General features: G+C 38.6%; 1 protein-coding gene across 5 annotated transcripts in view; it reads right to left on the bottom strand.

Moving 5' to 3' along the window:
• FMNL2 (formin like 2) overlaps nucleotides 1-21,027 on the bottom strand; it is a 299,283-nt gene that overhangs the window by 69,741 nt on the left and 208,515 nt on the right. For all 5 annotated transcript variants that reach the window (XR_009055041.1, XM_057744655.1, XM_057744657.1 and 2 more), the window contains exons 5-6: nucleotides 17,930-18,013; nucleotides 14,621-14,773 (exon numbers count right to left, since the gene is read on the bottom strand). Coding sequence is in view for 4 of the 5 variants with exons in the window: in XM_057744655.1 (XP_057600638.1) it covers nucleotides 14,621-14,773; nucleotides 17,930-18,013 (237 nt within the window). In the remaining variant the exon portion in view is untranslated. The remainder of the gene's footprint in view (nucleotides 1-14,620; nucleotides 14,774-17,929; nucleotides 18,014-21,027) is intronic.

Here is a 21,027-nt window from a genome sequence, read left to right as displayed (position 1 = left end):
AGCTGAAGGAGATCTGTGATATCATTTACATCAACCTTTCCTAATACACATGAGAAAACTGATGCCCAAAGATGTTACATCTGCAAAGCAAGTACTGAATATAATTAAGAGATGAGACCAGACCCCCAAGTCTCCTCACCGGGATTCAGGGCAGTCACTTTCTATAAGTTGCTTCCCAACTTGACTTATCAACAACCTATCAGGTGATCATGTGAAAAAGCTAGCACCTGCAGTATGTGCTGAGGCGTTCCTTCTCAAATGTCTCATGTCAACAGTGTTTTCTGCCTCGGTCCTATATAGGTGTCATTCCCCCACGCCTCCAATAATGATTTCCCCACACAGATTAAGGCTTAGCTGGCTAAGAATAGCAGCACCAGAGCATGTTCAGAACACAGTGGCTGATCCACTTCATAAGCAAAATTTTCTTTTTAAATCTTTATCCTAAATCACTTATTAGGCAAGTGAGGAGTATTTTTTTAACTTAATAAGAAATTTTGCTCTATATTTTGGAATTCTCATTCTAAACAATTTTCCCCAATTAAGTAAATACACTCCTAATAAATGTCACAACCCTTTACTTTGGCAAGAACAAAGTATTTGCTAACAGCTTAACTGAGGATTGTCTTAAATCTCCAAGGCTAGATTTTAGGGACTGTGTCATGGGTTAGTATGTACATTAATCTACTCTTCAGCATGAACACTCTGTAGAATTTGACAATTTATGTAATTTAATATTTGGTTTATTTGCTTTAGTTGTCTCATCTGAGTAATTTATTACATTTTTTCTTTTTGGACATGTTTTAAATTCAGCACCAATGCACAATGTTGATACTATCCAAAGAACACATCCCCATGGAGCTGATTTTACTACATTCCCCCAAGTTGACTAAGAGAATTAGAACAACTTACTACATATTGTTTACTCTTACAATTACTACAATTTACCACTTTCCACTAGGACACCTGGACGAGGTGAACAATCTATAAGAACTGGCCTCTGGTGCTCTCTATCAACCACAGAAAATCAAACCAAACTTAGGGCTTAAGATCCAAAGTTGGTTTTACCAAGCATCTATTATTTATGCTAAACTCTATTAAGTGCTACAGGAAAATGAAAGAGCAAGATGTTGCTTCTGCCATCATCTAGTTTAGGAAGGAAGAGATTATATCAGCAGCCCCTGTGTTAAGATGTTCTCTGCCCACACCCCAGCCCACCCCTTCTGCTGCATGCACAGTCTAACGTGTCAAATGAATTCAATGATAGTACACACACCTGCACAGCACAATATGGTGGAGTGATAATATTCACACCTCAAACAAGAACAGTTTTTTGCAAAGCATGATACTTAAAATTCTCATCTAACCTTTTCTCAATCAGGCCATACTTGACAGACCTATTCTTAGCAACTGTCTTTAGGCATATGAAAGTTGTTTTCAAACGAGGCTCTAATTCAAGAAGTAAGTATAAAAGGAATGGACCAACTGCGGGATAAGTATCAGAAAGGTGACATACAATGAACATAATTGAACGTGAAATATTACTAATGTAGATTTAAAACACACCATATCACAAGTCTTTGAATAGTGGAATTACAAGATACTTCCATTCATTATTTTTATCTATATTTAAAATTTTCTACAATTGATGTATATTGCTTTCCAAATTAAAAAAAATTTGCACGAAAAACAGACTCTTGCAGATGGTCTAGGTTTACATTCACCTAAAGACAGAAAGCTAACTAGATCATAGGATGATAATGCTTTTCCCACTTACATCACCCCCAAAGAAGGTTTCCTAAAGGCCTCTTAAGTGAAGAGCTGGTCCTTCAGTGGAAAGCCAAGCTGAGGGTTTCTGTGAAGAGGCCAAATTCCACCACAACACATGAAGCAAAAGAACCAAGTACCATCAGAACAACTAAGCTTTGAAAATCCTATTCCCTGGTGCTGCACACGTCTACCTGGATGCCAACAGACCTGAATACAATAACTGACAGTTTCCAGAGAAAAACGATGAGGGTAATTGATTAGTGCATAAATCTCTACCAAGTATATGAGTCACACTGACTCACTTAGGTAGGGCTGGAATATCACAGCAACGGTCCAATCAAAAATGCAAACAGCTCAAATGAAATTAGTCACCACAGCCAAACACTGTATGTACAAGGTGCTGCTGCATGGTCATATTAACACAAGTAAATATGATGCAATGTATCATCTTTTAAAAGGTAGATAAGGCTGCATCCGGTTCTATGCCACAGCCCTTTAAGCTAAGCTATCTTCACCTTCCACAAGCACTGATCATCCCACTTTGGCTATTTGAACACTTTCCACAAAGACCTGAGCTTTACAGGGATTGCATCAGTGACTCAGTAGAAGATAAGGGTGCTTCTGTGGAAAACTAATAGCCTTGGAATGTGTTCCATTACAGAATTACATACAATGAAACCAAGTACTATAATATTTTCTTCCTGAAGTTATTATGAAACAAATAAAACAGAGCCAAGCTGGAGACTGTCACCAGTTCATTGTGATATATTAAAAAGGCCCCAGTGGGAGGCAGCCCTAGTTTCCCTGTGGTCTCCTATGGATGACTGAGGCAGATGAACTCTAGCCCACCCCATCTAACACATCTAGAGTGATCCTAGATTTTGTCAACAGTTAATGGTGCATGTTCCCTTAACTAAGACCTGAAATTGACTTCTTCATTAGCAATTCTCAAATCTCATGGTAAATCACAGCTTAATGTAGAAGGAGGAAGAGAAGCAGGAAGAGACAGAGGGGCTTAGAAAGACCTTCAACTCCATTCTGCCCCCTCTCTACTGCCTACGCACGCTGATAGTTTGCACTGTGATTATGGAACTATTGGTTTTTTGAAGCTACTGTGAAGCTGGAGAAGGAGGGAGGGGAAAAAAGCACTAGTTAAAATGTCACAAAGCTAGCTGTTCTTATTGAGATTCTGTTGGTTTTCCTAAATAGATGCTCCCCAGGTTGTTACAAGATTTTAGTCTCTAGAGTTCTGAAAAAATTGATTCTGGCATATTTTGCCAGTTTTCTCACTGCTTTTATGGGTCGTGTACTCCACCATGTTCACTAACATCCCATAACAGACATTCCTGAGTAACATACTCACTCTGAATACATGTAACAACTCCTTCAAGTTAAAGGGAACAGTCAAACAAGGAGCTGCAACAATTATGTTTCTCTGGTGACATGGGGCTGGTTGCCCAAGACATTAGGATCAGAGAACTAACTCAGATTCCAAATGGGAAAACAAGGGAATGACCTATTTATAGAGAGGCTGTGGCCCAATGCCTGGACCACGGGGTGGGGGGACTCAATTCCGTCCTGAGAACCTTTTCTCTGCCAGATGGGCAAGCAGAGTGTTGAGGCTCTGGATCTGTGGACACAAAAGAGGGGTTTCCCAGAGGCAGAAAACAGCCCTGAGTCTATAACTTTTGGCGCTTTTGCCATTTGTAGGAAAGGTAATGGGGAAGGGATACTTAGGGCTGTTTTTTGAGGTCTCAAGTTTTAAGGAAATCCTGTTTTTTGAGAGGTCATTTTAATAGAAACATCACCAAATTTCTCAGGTCCTCTTTTCCATCAACTGTGAGAATTGCCTGCTATCTTGTCAAATACTGAATGAAAACTAAACGTTACCCTTATATTCAAAGAAAAGATACTCTTGGAAGAGCTGCCAGGTAGAATTCACCAAGTTCTGTGAATGTGGGAAGAAACAGATGCCAAAATTCACTTAAGATCAAAACCAAAGAGAAGTGACTCTAAACACCTGCATTAATTTTATGCACCAGTGGTTATAAATTACATGAAATAAAAATAAGTTATAGTCAATGCTAGTAGAAGTAAGAGGCATAAAAAAACTAAGCAGCTGTTGCAAATATCTTTGAAGAAACTATACAACGTGTCCTGTTTAGTACTACAGTAACAACTGTGCCACCTACTTCGCACATGGTAATCAATCTGCCCAGGAGCAAGCAGTGAGCACCTCACTTGCACAACACTGGCAGTAGGTACAATGCGGATACATGGTATTTCTGTTTTAAAAGCCCATCAGAATGACTGATTAGTGAGATCCAACCAGTTGACTTCTTCTAATAAATGTCAAGGCAAGTAAAACCTGAATTTTTGATTCCAGAAGGCAAAAAGAATGGTGAGGTCAGTAAAGGAAATCTGGGGATCTTGGATCTGCTTGATCACAGATTAGATACCCAGGAATTTCTCTTGCCAGGTACATATTCAGAGCCTGAATTACATACAGTGTTCATTAAAGTTCTCGTTAGAACTAAGTTTTGCTACCTTAAACCACCACTCACTGTAAAGGAGTTTAAAAGGAAGTTAATTTTGAACTAGTTCCTCATGTTTAAGAATAGAAAGCAAGAGGGACTACATCAAATTAAAAAACTTCTGCACAGTAAACTGAGCAAAAAAATAACCTTTGCAATAGGAGAAAATATTTGCAAACCACATATTTGATAAGGGGTTAATATCCAGAATATATACGAAACTCCTACAAATCAACAGCAAAAACAAACAAAAAACCAAATAACCCAATTAAAGAATGGGCAAAGGACTTAGACATTTCTCCAAAGAATACATACAAATGGCCAACAGGTTTATAAAAAAAATGCTCACTAATCATTAGGGAAATGCAAATCAAAACCACAATGAGACAGCACTTCACACCTGTCAAGATGGCCATTATCAAAAGAACAAGAAAAACAAGTGTCAGTAAGAATGTGTGTAAATTAGAACCTGTGTACACTGTTGGTGGGAATGTAAATTGAACAGCCACTACAGAAAACAATACAGAGGTTCCTCAAACAAAAATACAACTTCTATATGTAATGATCCAACAATCCCACTTCTGGGTATTTAGCCAAAAGAACCAAAATCAGGATTTTGAAAAGGTATTTGCACTCACCTATTCCTGCAGCATTATTCACAATAGCCAAGATGTAGAAACAACTTAAATGTCCATCAGTGGATGAATGGATAAATGTGGATAAAAACATGGTTTCAAAAAAAATAATGATGTGGTGTGACAGAGGTGTTAGCTGATGCTATGGTAGTAATCACTGCAATGTATAAATGTATCAACAAGTCGTACATCTTAAACTTACACAATGTTACAGAACAATTACATCTCAATTAAATTAGAAGTACATACTCACATACACACAAAAGATTAAAGTCATGAAAGACAAGGAAAGGGTGAGGAATTGTTGCAAGTTAAAGGGTGCTACACAGACACAACTAAGCATAATAAATGATCCTTGTGTTGGATCCTGGACAGCGTTTGAAAAACATGTTATGAGAGAGACTGGGATAATTGACGAAAGTCAACAGACTGGACTAAAAAACTGTATCAATACTTAAAAATTCTGATTTTAATAATTGTACCCTGGTTATATAAGAGCATGCCTTTATTCTTAGGATATCTCCCACTAAAATAATTAGGTGTTTAGGTGTAAAAGGGCATGATTCTGTAACCTATTGTCAAATGGTTAAAAGGTGTGTATGTTTATAGGGCAAATGTGCAAATGGTAAATTCAGGGACAAAATGTTACATAAATCTGTATAAAGAACATAAGGAGGATCGTTGTATTAATCCTGCTTTTTTTTTAGTTTTCAATGATATCAAAATTAGAAGTTACAAAAAGAAAATGTGGTAAACACATACACTGGCATATTATTCAGTTTTATTCATTATTTAGCCTTTCAACTAAAGGAAATCCCGCAATACACAATAACAGATGAACCTTGAAGACTTCACAGTAAGAGAAATAAGCCAATCACAGAAGGACAAATGCTGTATGAGTCTATCTATATGAGGTATCTGAAATAGTAAGAAGCAGACAGTAGAATGGTGTTGCCAGGCGCTGAAGAGAGGGCAAAATGGGGAGCTGCTAATTAACAGATATAATGTTTCAGTTATGCAAGGCTGTTAAGTGCTAGGAATCTGCTATAAAACATTTTGCCTATTGTCAACCACACTTTAAAAACTGTTAAGAGGGTAAGGATTCTTACCACAACAACAACAAAAAATAAAAGCAGTAGGTTTAAAAAAAATAACAATGGGTGATAACATAAGAATGAATGATAAGTACTATGTCTGTGACAATTCTGGGTGTACAGGAGAAAGACCTACTCCTGACCAAAAGCTAGATGTGATCAATCTTGGATTTGTTTAGAGATCTATATAGATCTGCAAAGCGCTAAGCACTTAGTCAACACCAAACGGAAACCGCTGTTCACCCAGTGATGCCTTAAAAAAAGTCTGGTCACTCATGTAGTGTCTTGACACATATGCTTATTTCTAAACATATTCTTGCATGTCAGTTTTATACATGTCTGCCTTTCCCTCTGAGCTTCTATTATCCAAGGACAGTATAGTACTGCAGAACCTTGAGTGGAATGTTTCCTGTACTGACCTAACCAGGCTTTCCCAGAGTCCAGCAAGAAGGTTTTCAAAAATATTCTGTGGCGTCTTCATGCCAACATTTGTGAGATTTGTAATATCTAGGTCCTAATGGCAACAGGAAAAGATAAGGTATATTTTTTTTCCTCTTACAAAAAGTATCCTCATTCTAACTATTCAGATATTAAACTAATATCTACCTATAAATAGATAAATTAGAACTCCCTTGGAAGCTAATTTAAGGGTTCAGTCCAATCAGAATGCAATGCCAACTGAATACATCACATCATTTGGCATAACTGTACTAGTCTTTCATGGTTCCAAGGTCTGGGCTAATAGAACTTGACCAAGATTTGGGGTTTTAGGTTTCCTCTCTCTTACCGTTCAGACATGACGTCACCTGGGCATATTTTTTCTATCAATTAAACTCAGAAAATACTTGATGCTTTAAAAAAAAAAAATGAGCCAAGCACTTTTCTGTCTCTACAGCCAAAAGAAACAGAGTTGAAAGGGTAGAATCCAGACAGTTCAAAGCAGGGGTTAAAGGAGGAGGGGGAAACAGAGAGACAAAGACAGAAACAGCGACACGGGGAGGGGGGATACAGAAAACTCCTAATGAACCTTTTTTTTAAATCAGTTGCTGAAATTTTCTTTTCATCTGTATTTCTTATTAGAGGATCAGGTGATAGCTAGAACAGAACCTATAAATTAAAAGGTCTCATTACATGCTTTCATTCTTCTTGAATGGAATAAATGAATCAACAGGTTCCAACATATGAATGGAGGGCCAATAGTCTGAATTTTCTGATTTTCAATTATATTCCTTTTGTCAAAGGCATTTGCTATGGAGTGGCTAATTAATCAGGATATGACCCGATGTGAAAAGTGTCCAAGGAAACTGTCCAACTCCTGTGACTTTTCAACAGAAATATTTCTATGTTCATCCAAATTTGGCCTTTTCATAAACCTTCAATAAATCATTGTCAATGAGCTAAAATGACAATTCCACAGCCCAGCCTTCAACACAGTACATAAACTGGCTCTACACTACTTCCAGCCAGACCCATCTATTCACTGTTTCCTAAACTCACCACTGACCTGCTTCTCATACGGCTCTCCCTTCCTCTCCCCTCTCCTACCCATTCCTCTCAGCCTTCCTCATGTTGTTTCACATACAGACCAAGTCATGGCTCTTCCCTAGGTTTGGCTGTTCACTCTAGCCTTTAAGGTTCCATATCATCTGTTCTGGTTATAGGCAAGTGATACTTAACATGTGTTAGTGTGTATGTGCATGAACATACATATTTACTTCTCAATCAAATCATATATAAAGCCACTGACACAGTGGAAAGAAGTCAGAAGACTTTGATTATAAATTCCGGCTTTATCACTACCTATGGATAACTTCTCTAAGCCTCCTCATCTGTAAAATGGGGTTAATGATGCTTGAACACCTCCCCAAGATTTCATGAAGACATAATGATATAAGTATGAAAAATTCCTTTATCAGTCACGAATCATGTACAAACATACTATTCCATGTATCTTTCTGTATCCTTAGCACTTGACAAAGCACCCTTCAAATATTAAGTATGCAATAAATCTTGCAGATGAAGATACTAGACCACAGCTGTAAGAATTTGCTGAGTCATCTTTAGTATTTTCTTCAATCCTATATAGTTAACATTTATTGACTACTCACTGTTCTACCAGATTCTTTATAGGAATTGTTCATTTAATCTCACAATCTATGAGGCAGGTCCTAGATCCAATTTGAGAATCTGTGAGACAGATCCCTAACAATGCACTGGCCAGGTGACTTGTTTTTCCATTTCCACATAGCCTCTTTCAGTCAGTTTTCTATTAGAGAAAAGACCCAATAAAGAGGTGGAATAAGTGAATCAATCTTTCTCACAGTGGGAAATGCTGGACAAATCTGCCAGTATGGTGCATCCACAAGCTACTATTAGAGCTGTCACCATTTTCACAAGCAAGGCCATTAAAACAAGCTCCAAGCTGAGAATTTGGAATGTACACTCTTAACCCAAGTACATTTTTCTCTTTTTACAACACCAAATAAAAAAGAAATGCAAAAATCTGAAACACAACAACCTAACACTTTCAACTTGTTTCTGCTTACAAATGCACTGAAAAGGAAAAGGGACAATTTGTAGTTAGATTATTTTTGGAAAGTCTAGGAATTAAGGAAGTCTTTATTTTATAGGTGGGTACTGCATTGTCTGCAACCTTAGATCTTCAGGTCAACAGCCTAGCAGGTTTAGAAGCACTTCAACAGTTCTTACTCAGAAATAAAACTCAGGTGTTAGCTATAATGATTGCCTCCTCATTATTCATTTTTTTCTTCCACTCCTCTGCAGTATTTTCTCTCCTTCTAAAGTAAGTGTTAATGAAAATTTTAATCAGCACCTGCCATCTCATCTGGTGAACAGAGAGAATTCAAGCCTTGAGGATAACTGTTTAAATACATTTTTCTTTGTTGCTTTTCCCCTTTAAGTTGGCAGCTAGGGTAAATTCTTCAAGATCCTTCCATAGGGAATTTTAGAACAAACAAAGTTAAGGAAAAGGAATACATGTGGAATAAAATACAGATTACAACTCTTCATAATGAAAACTATTAAAAGATCTGAGTTGATATTACAGAATTTGGATGGGAGAAGAAGGAAGAGCAAAGAGAATAATGATCATTTCAGCAATTACATTCTTAATTTATAGAATCTGGAAAATGAACAAAACTGAATTCAACCTCCTTGTTGGGAATAAAGATAAAAAGTGCTTTGGCTTCTACCTATAGAATTCAAAGATATTTTTATGTGATATTATAACGGTTTAAGGTTAAGAGGTTAGGTGATCTTCTTCCCCCAGTAATTAGAACTCAAGGTAAAAGCAAACTGGTACAGAGCTGGTGTTTCCACATCTTTAAACAGTATCAGGAGAACTGCGTTGAACAGAAGTATCGACTGCAATGAAGGCCAATGCGTCATATGGGCCCGTAGCCCATACATGGAAGCAGGTCTGCAGGGTTGAGCTAACTCCTCAGAGAGCAGGGTCTGCGAGCTGGGCCTCGAGTGCCTCATCAACAAAAAGAGTTGAACTACATGACTCTGAGGTCCTTTCCAGATTCCAATTTCCCTCCTCCTTACTAATGGTTCAATTCCGCTTCTAATCAATCAGACACAAAACTTTCATTTTTTACCACTTTGACAGCCTGTGCTCTGTGTTCTGCGTTTTGGGTATCTCACATGTAGGTCCAAGCACCAGCTGCCTCAGCAATCTTTCCCTCCAATCAACATCCAGCACGTTCGCCAGACCCTACACGCCTCATGGGATTTCCCATTCCACTGCCTACCAGACAAAAGCCAAATTCTCAAATTCAAGGTCCTTTTTGATGTGGCCTCTCCCTATCTGATCCATGAGTATACATTATGTGTATTTTATGTCAATTCTAAAACATCATCAGAACAAAAACTTGAAAAGAAATAAATTTATTCATCATCTCCCCTTTGGTGAAAATAGTCACTATCTTCATTCAATAAACCTTCCTCTCAATGTCCTCCCATTTGCAATTAGGTGAAAATAAAACTGTATTAATAGAGAACTTTTCATCTTACTCTTGTCATTTGTTTAGGAAACATTCTTCATATTTCTATATGACCTTATCTTCTAATAGTTACAAAGTATTCCAGCACATGGACCAGGGTCTCCACTAGTGCATCTGGCACCTCTGTGTGAAGTAGAAAAAGGCACAGCCTCTGGAAAGGATTAGCAAATCCTCTCCCGCACAGTACAACTTACATAACACCATGTGGACACCCTGATATTAAAACAGTATATTTACTGGGGGGAAAAATCATCCTGTCAATATATAGGTAGGATCACACGGTGTGACAGCTGGGGTCTGGCCACCTCACTTCAAATCCTACCTCCCTGACTCACTCTCAGGCAAGGTGCTTAACCACTAGAGGCCTCAGTTTCCTCACAGTGATAGCAACAGTAGCAGCTATCTATCTCACAGAGCCACCGTCAGCAGTGAATAATCACAGAAGGCTCTTAGGACAGTGCCTGGCATGCAGTGGACACTCAACAAAAGCTTTTTTCCCCAATAAAATTTATATCAATGCTACCAATATCTTTGTGCCCGTTTTAAAATAATTTTTAAATATTACTCCTATGAAAAACATTGCCAGGAATGGGATTACTGCATTAAAATGTGTTAACAAGGATATACGTCTGAACTCTTCACGTCAATTCACTAAGTATGTAAGTGCTAAATAATAGATGATGACTATTCACGAAACGCTATCCCATTAAGACAATAACCTCAGGAAAAGCAATGAAATTTGTTCTAGGAAATCTTAGTTTAAAAGAAACGTGGATCTTGGTTTCCTCACCACAGTGGAAAGGTCAGTTGGGGTGACGTACAAGGCCTACCCAGCTTGGTATGTCCATGACCCAATTTCTCCATTAGACAGCCCTCCACCCATCGCAAAGATCACAAAGCCTCTGTCCCAGAAAGGATGGGTTCTTCCCTCTTTCCCAAACATATCTGACCTTTGACGTAAGAGTTTGCTTGTCTCATGTTTCTTCACTTTACCTCGACCTGCAGCAGACTTTCCTCACCCTGAGGGGCGGCTCCGGCCATCATCCCAAGTCCCAGTCTGAATCTGATCCATTCCTCCAGGCTTTTTGTGCTCCACCCTTTTCTTTTAAAATTTGGAATATTGATTTATTATCTATGGCACTGCTTATTTAAGTCTAATAGCATGAACCATGATATTCTTAAAAATTACTTTCTCTTGCATCTGAATTAATGCAATCTTTGTCTTCAAAAATCTAGTGTGCACATATATGCATATACCGCATCATTTAATTTAGCTAGATCTGTAGCCACGTTAACAGAAATCTATCTTAACTGAAGGCACACCAGACTCTAAGCTTATGAGGCAGCACAATCCAGGTTTCCACTGCACTGATGAACATTTTTACAACTGGCCAACCTGACAAATTTATGATAATACAGAATCTAATAGCTGATACAACTCCAGGTGAAAGTCATGTCATAAAATGTTTAATCATCTATTTTAAATAGTTAAAAAATAAAGTGTAAATACAAAGAGGAGAGTGTGCATGATTAGAATTTTGTTTAAAAACAGAGCATATTTCCTTTTTTTCAATCAAGCCCCATTTATAAAGTGTTTTAAATTTCTTGAAATCTCAATTTTTCCTCCAACTTTTGCCAAGTGATATAGGACAAGATTACTGAATCTACATTATTATCTGGAGATAGAGATGAAGGAACTAAAATCTGTATTTGGCTACAGAAGACATATTCTAATCAAACAAAGCTATCAGAATAAATCATCTCTACAGAACATGACTTAGTATCCTTTTATCCATCCCCCCAAAAAAAACCAAAACAAAAAAACTGTAATATTAGTTAAAATGCAATATAACTTAAAGGTTCGAATTCTTAAAATGAAGAATCATAATATGATAACAGAGTATATGAAAGTTTAAAAGGCACTGGGCTTTATCCCAGTACAGGTAACGGCATGAAGCCATGCAGTTATCATATTACAAAATGGAGAGTAGCTGCCATACTCGGTCGCCATGCACTACAAGCTCTCTTGGGTGTCATTTTCACCCATGACTTACGAGATTTTCCAGTTTGAAGCCTCATCATCAGTAAACTGAAGCTGCTCCAGAGGCAACAGGGAGAGAAGCAGCTCTGGTGGCATTTGAACTGAAGATACTCAGGCAGAGAAACCAATCTGGTGGTGATGCAAGAGATGAATGGAACCGGAAAAGAGGAGACAGGAGGACGAGAAAGGACAAGGGAGCAGAGTAAAAGACGACCAGAAATGAGATGGCAGAATGAAAAAGAAGGCCAACAAAAAGAAAGCCAAAAAGTGGAGGCAGCAGAGAAAGAAAGGCGAGAGAGGAAGGAGGAGGAAGAGAAAAAAATGTAAACAATCTTTGGGTATACGAAAAGCAACATGTACCATACGCCTGTACTTCTGATTGCTGTTTTTATGTCAGAGATGCTACCAAATGACCAAATACAGAATTAGAACCCATGCACACAGAGCTGGAATATCACTGATATACATCATTTAAAAACAAAAACAAAAATCCAAGCTTCAAGTCAACAAGTGGCATGAAAGTTACTGCCACATTGGTTTTCTTGAGAGCCCATGAAGGAGAGTCAAAGGAATTTCAAATGTTCCATTCCTGAGCTTGAAACTGTTTAAACACAAAGAAGAATGTGATGTTGGTTTCTTAGTTGGTCCTCTTCAAGCACAGCTGTCACCCAGAAATGTCATAACGGTCTCCAAGTTTCTCAAAACAGTATTTCCACCGTGTCTCTCTCTATACCTTGGGTCTTTTTTTTTTTTCCAATTGAAAATGAATTCTAGCAAGATCTACCTTAAGCAAACCGTGAGGCAAATCAGGCTGGACACTAATGTCCCTACACCACGCTGTCCAGGGTCCAGGATCACAACTCTCCTTGGATGTGGGATGTTTCCCCTATTTCCCTGACTCTTCCACTTTACCAGAAACAACGCACTCACAATGACAGTCTTCAATAAGTTGAAAATAGGCATAATGAATTATTAACCAGAAAAATGACTTCCAGTTAAGGTGGTAGCTGGCCAATATATGATACTTTACAGGTAAGAAATGATGGAAAAGCAAATTAAAATGTACTTTGTCAATTAAATTCCTTACACATAATTATAGCTATACTAATGGTAAGAATTTCTGAGTTACGAGGTGATTAGGGAATTCTTCAGGCACAACTGGCCTTCCTTCAACTTCCTGATCAGCCCACATATTCCTCTTTCCACATGTAAAGTTGATACAGACTAGCAGGTTATAAAGCCCTTGGCCTTTTGCAAATACCATGAGATGATCTGAAACATGGTTCTTCATTATTATTGAATCACTCCAAAACCATTAGTATTTTTGGCATCTCCAAACAAGGAACATCTGAATGCTTGATAGGAAGCATCATATTCAACCATCAAATCCCTGAGCAGAACTGAACTTCATTATAAAGACTTTAACTTTCCATGACCAAAACACAAGTCAAAGGGACAGGAGGTAATAAAAAGCCTCCCAGATACAAAGGGTCTGAAAGCCACATATTCACTGATCACAACCTGGCACGTGGACTTTCTTACAATGACCCAACACCCAGGATGATCTTAAACAGTGACAGGAACAACATCCACTTGCCAGATCAAGCCTGAAATAAGCAAGATAAAATTGTCAAGCTACAAAGAATGAGCGACATTTGGGAATGAGGGGCTTATTAATAAAAATTTTTATTAAACTCCTGGAACATAGAAACTTTTATGAACTTGCTCTAGATGATAACTCTATCTTGTCGGGCAGGGGTTTTGATTTACCCACCCATACATATTAACTCTGAGTACAGTGCTTAGCAAATTACAGAAGCTCAAAAGTATTTTTCAGTGAATGATTGCAGGTGTGAGTGAATGAACAATCCCAGTGACATTACACCCATTAGCAATACAGGTGTTCATCCCCCATCCTCCCTTAGCATAATGGTATTTCAGCCAGAAGAGCCTGGAGAAGGAACTCTTAGGAGGAAACAGAAGGTTGACAGTGGAGAGCACACCCAACCGAAGAACAATGCTTAAAGGCATCTCATTAATATAAATGATCATTACAGCACTCTGCACCTATGACTAAGAACACATCCCACAGAAGACACACCTGAGCTACTACAGGAGGAAGGGAAGAGACGAGTAGGGTTTGAATAGCAACATAGGGTTCTTGAGATCCTCCGATATCAACGTGCTGCCTCTACCCAGAAAACAGAGCCCAAATCAGGATGTCAGCATCTTCTTGGTTTCAGAAACTTATCTGCCTATGGAGACTCCTCTGTTGTATGATTTGGCAGCAGAATTTTTTTTTCTGTGCCAAATGAAGGAGTGGTATTTGCAGAAAGCTATTTAAAGTGATGAAGTGTTACCGAAGTGATGATCCCATGAACTCCCGAAGAAATCTGCATTTGGAATCATTGACAACACAAGTGCTGTGTGGCAAGACACAGCAACACATGGCCCAGGTTCCTCAACAGAAGCTGTCCCAAAATATCCTATCCAACCTGCCTACTTCCTGAATCAAGGCACTTACCGCAGCGCAGAATGTCTCCCAGAGCGGGACACACTGTTGCCCACGGGGGAAGGCAGGTTGCTCCCTCTGTGCAGGTCCTCGATGGACCGACTCCAGGGCTTTGATTTGTCCCCCGAGCTCTCCACAGTGCTTTCCACACTTTCAAAGTCAAAACTAAAAAAAAGAGAAATGCCACTAAAGACTTAATTCACATTCACACAAATACATGGATGTGCAAAACTTGTTCCTTCCAATTATACATCTGCACCTTACTATGGGTAGTTTTTGCAAACAAAGAAAACTGAAAAGGGAATACAAATGAATTTCCATGGACTAAGTGTTAGCTTTCAAAATACAGAATGACAAATAGGGATGTGTTATTTGTATCTTATCATACGGCTTGCTGACTTACCAATTACTAACAAGCTATGGTGGGATGGGGAAAAAAGATCTTAGAGCTGTCTTCATTTTGCTTTAACAAGTCAATATGTTAGGCTTACACTAATTTATTCCTACCCATCAATTTTCACTGAGAATTTTCTCCTAGTGTGTTGGCAAGTATACTTTTCCAACCATATGTGATACATTACTTGCAAAGTTATGAATTTGCTTTGATTTTGGCATCTCTTCCCAATGCGGTGCTCTTTAAAGTAGGGCTGTTGTTTCTCTGACATTTTTTGAGGTTATTACTCATGTTAACCATGTTAGAATAAATGGCTAGTTAAACTGCTCATTCTTTTATAATTTTAGGAACAAATTTTTAAACAGAGAGGCCTTTGTGTTCTATGTATTTTTCCCCTTTCAAAGCTCTGCTTTCTCAAAAATATATTTTATCAACTATTTCTACCCATAGTTCCACCAAGCAACACCTGATCAGACAGAAAATAAACAGAATGCAGCTTTAATTAGTATCATCTGGAAGATTTTGGAGGATATCATGGAAGAAACATGAACAATACATATTGGAAACAGCAAGTATGACTTTTTACACAAGTGTGACTGCCAAAATAAAATATTTGGTTAGAATGACCGTCTGTAAACTAGGTGATGCTCTCCATCTATTAAATACCAATCCAGATAACAGAGACTGATGCACAAAGTCACTGAATGGGTCTAACAATTCTGTCATTCCTGTAGGATACAGGAAGCAGTGAACAGAAAAGAGGTGGAACTGAGTAATCAAACAGATCCTTAAGGACTAAAAATAGAAGCCTATAATCGACATTGGAAAAGGTAAGCCAACAGGGCATCACAAGATCACTCATGTTATCAAGACTCCAGCCAAGTCACTCTGCAGCCCCCATATGTTCAGCTGTTCAGCATCCTTATGCTCCTCTCAGCTCACCCTCTGCTCTCACTGAGCAGGAAAAGGGAACAAACGCCATGGAGAAAGCTCCTGTTTTAGCAAGGGCCCATGAGTCTGTTGTTTCACATTACATGGGCTAGAAAATTGTAACATGCTAAGGCAAGAGTCCCCAAACCCCTGGGCCACGGGCAGATACCGATCTGTGGCCTGTTAGGAACCTGGCTGCAAGCAGGAAGTGAGCGGCCAGGCGAGTGAAGCTTCATCTGCCACTTCCCACTGGGCCTCATCACTCACATTATTGCCTGAACCATCCTCCGCAGCCCCCACAGAACCGGTCCATGGTGCCAAAAGGTTGGGCACCGCTGTGTTAAAGAACAGTAAGAAATTTTTTCGGCCCATTTAGCTTCAAGAAAGTATGTAACAAATTATATGTCTATATATAATTTTTCATCAAATTAAAGCAAAAACAAAAATAAAACTAATAAGCAAAGAATGTAAAGTTAATGCCACCCCCCCCAAAAAAAAAAAAAACAAAGAAAAAGCAGAAGATTAGGAACCAAAAGCTCTGAGATCTGATCTTTAGTTGTCTTTGCTCTTGGGCTGCAGACTAGAAGGATTCCCTCAGAGTAGCACTACCTTTTCCCATTGGTCTTATGTGTAGATGCATTTGGGAAAACTGGTTCACAAGCTCTACTGTGATGGGGTAAAGAGTTAATTACAGCAAACATATTACAAACAGCATGCAATTCTTTACCATTATTCCTGAAGTTTCTTAGCCCTTCCTTAATTCCTTCATAAATATTCTTCCAGATTTAAAAATGTGCAACAGGATTCCTATTCTGTTTTGTTATATAATATGAAGTGTAAGGGGCATTAGCAGTTTTCGATGTAATGGAGGTAGATAAGGAACAACCTTTGGAAGACTAGGCTATAAAAACTAGAATTATATTTCAGAGGGCAATTTCTCAGGATGATAAAGGCTTATCTGTTGAGTTTTCTTATTATATTCCATATCATATATGACTTATCAAAACTGAAACTCACCAAGCCAGTTTCAAGTAACACTTTAGTCTCTGCAGCTACAAGGTAGGAATAATTATAGCTTTCCTTTCACAAATTCTCAAGGAAGCAATGAGGATTATAAGAGAACATCTGATTAGATCTTAAAGTGGGGTAATATAAAAAACAAGGTCTTGCTGTGAAGAGCTGAGAAGAAAAACCACCACGTAAGTCGAAATGTCTCCCAATCAAATTAAAAATATAGTATTATTCCTCAGTCTGTGTGTGTGAGAGTGTATTTGTGGATACTGGGATAGTTTTTGATTAAAGGGGAAATGTGGAGAAGAGAATGTCTCATTCACATGTACACTTTTCACTCCCGTTGTAAATCTTTCCAGAAGCCGAGAAAATGAGAAAACTTTATGAGTCAACAAAAGCAAGGTGAAATAAGTAAAATCTTTTTCCTGCTCTGCCCCATTTTCCCCCCTTTCCCTCATGAAGGGGAAGTCAAAACAACACAAATCAATATAAATTAAAAAGGGAAAACCCCTTGTTTACCCGACTTCCTGCCCTCCCACTATGTCTGGTACCTACTTCTGCATAAATACTTTCTCTGTATTCACTACCACATACAAATATACATATTCAAGTTTTTTTTTTAAATAAAAAGGGAGTCACTCTTCTGTACCTTGCCTTTATTCACTCAACAGCATAGCATATCACACATCTCTTCCAATGATTGCTAGAGTATTCTACCATGTGGATATACATAACTTGAGCACTAAAGCAAGCACTTTTTTTTTTTTGAAATAAGGACTCCTCTAAGGGTGATTTTACTCTCCTGTTTTATTTCTGCCTTAAAAGCATTTCTAACAACAATTACGTGATATAGAAATAAATCTCCTTAAACCTTACCACATCTGCTTCTGGGTGTCTCCCCTCAGTGTGGTATCTAATTTTATCAATAAGTTGCATCTTCTGTGACCACATAAAATTTAAAAGGAAACAAGCCAGGTTTTACTTACGTTACTGCGTACTGTGCAAATGACAGATACTCTACTAGAACATCAAGACCTTTGTTTTCTTCATTCAGGAACTCTCTTACCCATCTGTTCAAAAAGAAAAAAGAAAAAAAATCATTGGCAAAGTTCATCACATGCTCTACCATGAAAAGGACACAGTGCAAACTTGTTTTTCCACCGGAAACATTCACTGCCTGAAAGGAACTATGCAGTTAAGGCCTAGACTATATCCCATGAAGTACGAACTTTTAAATATGGCAGCCAAGAAAACCACAACATTTCAGTGTGAGCGAATAGGGGGCAAAAAGTATATGGTGTCTTCCTTGTATTTTACTGCTTAGGAGAGTGAAGATAACCTGTAAGAAACTTTCTAAAAAAGGAACTTGCTAAATGTCCTTTTTTCCACCATAATTGATCCAGAGCCTGCTTAAGGAGCCAAGCCTGCACAGGGAATCAGGCAGACCAGGGACATGACGGCATAACCACTGAAATCCAGGCCTGATTCCAAATCCACGTTCAACTCCTTCTTGGCACATTACGCTGTAGAAAACACTCAACTAGCCAATGAGAGACCAGTGTTTATGGGCTTCTGGAAATTCAATAGGGATAATGATTTGCTCAATTTTTTCCATGAATGTTAAAACCTTTTAAAGTTACAGGCACTGCACACCATCATCAAAGCTGAGACATGACAAATAACATGGTTTTTAAAATTCATTTTAAAATAATACCACTTTGCATTTGAATGAAGTTCACTGAGAATGTTTACACATTTTTATTTGTTCTTCATAATAACTCCTAGAAGATGAAGCAGAGTGGTCAGGTAACAAGGATAAATACCTGTTACCCCATGTCCCAGATTTCCTCCAGGACATCCACCTTCAAAGAACATGTGGTACCCCATCACGCCTTTTTACTTATTATTCGTTGGAAACTCCAACGAATAATAAGTAAAATGGAATGAATTGGGAAATTGCCATATATACATTACTAATCAGGAAAAAAATACCAAATTGTACACTCTAAATATATACAGTTTATTGTATGTTAACTGTATCTCAATAAAAGTTCTTAAAAAAATAATAAGTAAAAAGGTCTGCTATACTATCACAGAAATTAATCTTGGTATACATCTGCCAACAGCATTACAAAGTGGTTGCCTTCCTCCACGAACACCAAGCCAACAAGGTCTGCCAGCTATGGACACAATGGCTCCAATGAAAACCAGTTTTGAGATCTATTACAACAACAGTGGGACAATCCTACTGCGTGTCTTTAAGGATGAGCAGTCCCTTGAGGTTTCTGTCTTAAAGGAAGGAAAAAACGTCTGGTGGACTCAGAATACCTATTTAAAAATTTTTGTTTTTAGGGAGATTTTGTTGTTGTATGTTTAATCCTCAAGCTCATCCCTTCTTCTAGTCCTATCATCTGCATAATGTAATCTCAGGTCTGCAGGTAGCTCCAGAAGATAGTAAGGTGGAAAAAGTAGACAGCTTGCCTAGTACTTCTCCCAAGTGCCTCAGGCAGGCTGTCACAGAACATAACACACTTAACATGGCCACGTTAGTATATAACATTTAATTTAAAAGAGACCTAGGGAATTCCTTGGTGGTCCAGTGGTAAGGACTCCGTGCTCTCACTGCAGAGGGCCTGGGTTCAGTCCCTGGTTGGGGAATTAAGATCCCACAAACCTCGAGGCACAGCCCAAGAAAAGAAAAGAGAGAGGGAGACCTAGAGTGGAAACACTGGCAAAGAAAACACTACCTGTTGGGTCTTACAAAGTGGCTTTGTTATGAGAGCTGACCAGAACTAAGAGGCTGGTACTGGGAGAGGCAGAAGTTTCGTTTCACCACCACCACATACACAATCTCACAGCATCTGCTTCTAGATCCCTATATTCACTGGATTTACTTTAAATTACTCCCTATGTGGCTAGGTCTCAGTAGGCAGTAAACATTTTTAAGTGCTGATAATTAGAAGCTTAGAAATAATTTTTTAAAAATTTCCCTTTTACAACTGGTAGGAGACTAAAGAAAGGCTGCAACTCACTATCAAATCAGATGACTAGATGTGCTCTTGAAATCCTCTTAGCCTCTCTGAGGCCTCTCCATGGGTCAGGTCTATGGGCTCTGACTGCATGATTCAAACTAGCCTTCCTTCCGTGGTGGGTGCACATCAGGAGTCCCCAGAGCTGGGCTTGGGGGTCGTCTTTATAACATGAAAAGAAACCACAGGGTCCAGGTTTTTCACAGCAATCTTGGTTTCACATATTCTATCTCAGTGGCCCATAAGAACACTCTAATTTAGGAGCTGAGAAAAACAGCCATTATAGTTCCTTCTGACTGATTTTCCAGACACTGCCTCTAAAACGTAGACACGGTCCAGAACACCTAAGGACCTGCCACTGTCTCAACCACTAGCACCTTCCGTCACTTAGTTCAGCCATGGAGGAGAGGAGGCAAACGACTCACAGACATTAAAAAAAAAAAAGAGGAAGGAAGGAAGAAATGTTAGGAAATAGCCAAGTACAGCCAGAGCTACAACTGTCTTGACTCAAAGTACACATATGCATATACTTTGATAAGGCCTATTAATTGGTTTTTACTTCAATTCAATGCCCTTATCAATGCCCCTGCCCTGACATGCTGAGTGAAAGAGGCTTAAAAATAAACTTCCAAGTGAAAGTGAGGAGCCACCTGCTCTGTTCCCACAAAGTAAGCGAGAGTGTAATATGTCTTGCCTCTGAGAGGTTTAACTTCATTTTTAACCTCTTTTTCTAAGCTGTGAGATCTTCCCTGGGTCTCTGATCTGGCTCAGACCCCTGCAGGTGGCTTAGAAAAGAATAAGATATAGATCCATAAAGCTGACTACCTTACCCCCTTTGTCAAGTGGTATCAGGTTAGTAAAGTCATCTCGGCAAAAAGGCTACGGGTTATAAGAAAAGAACAGCCTTCACTTTTCCCCCTTTTCCTCTCAATCACTATCCCTTCTTCACTTAAGATATTTTGTATGAGAGAAAACAGAAGTGAGGGTGAACTTCTATGGAAATGAAAGAATATGGAAATCAAATAAAGATGAAAAGCGGCAACTTTCAAAGCAGT

This window comes from Hippopotamus amphibius, chromosome 8, assembly GCF_030028045.1.
Source record: "Hippopotamus amphibius kiboko isolate mHipAmp2 chromosome 8, mHipAmp2.hap2, whole genome shotgun sequence".
NCBI lineage: Eukaryota > Metazoa > Chordata > Mammalia > Artiodactyla > Hippopotamidae > Hippopotamus > Hippopotamus amphibius.
This window is presented reverse-complemented; position numbering and strand designations above follow the sequence as displayed.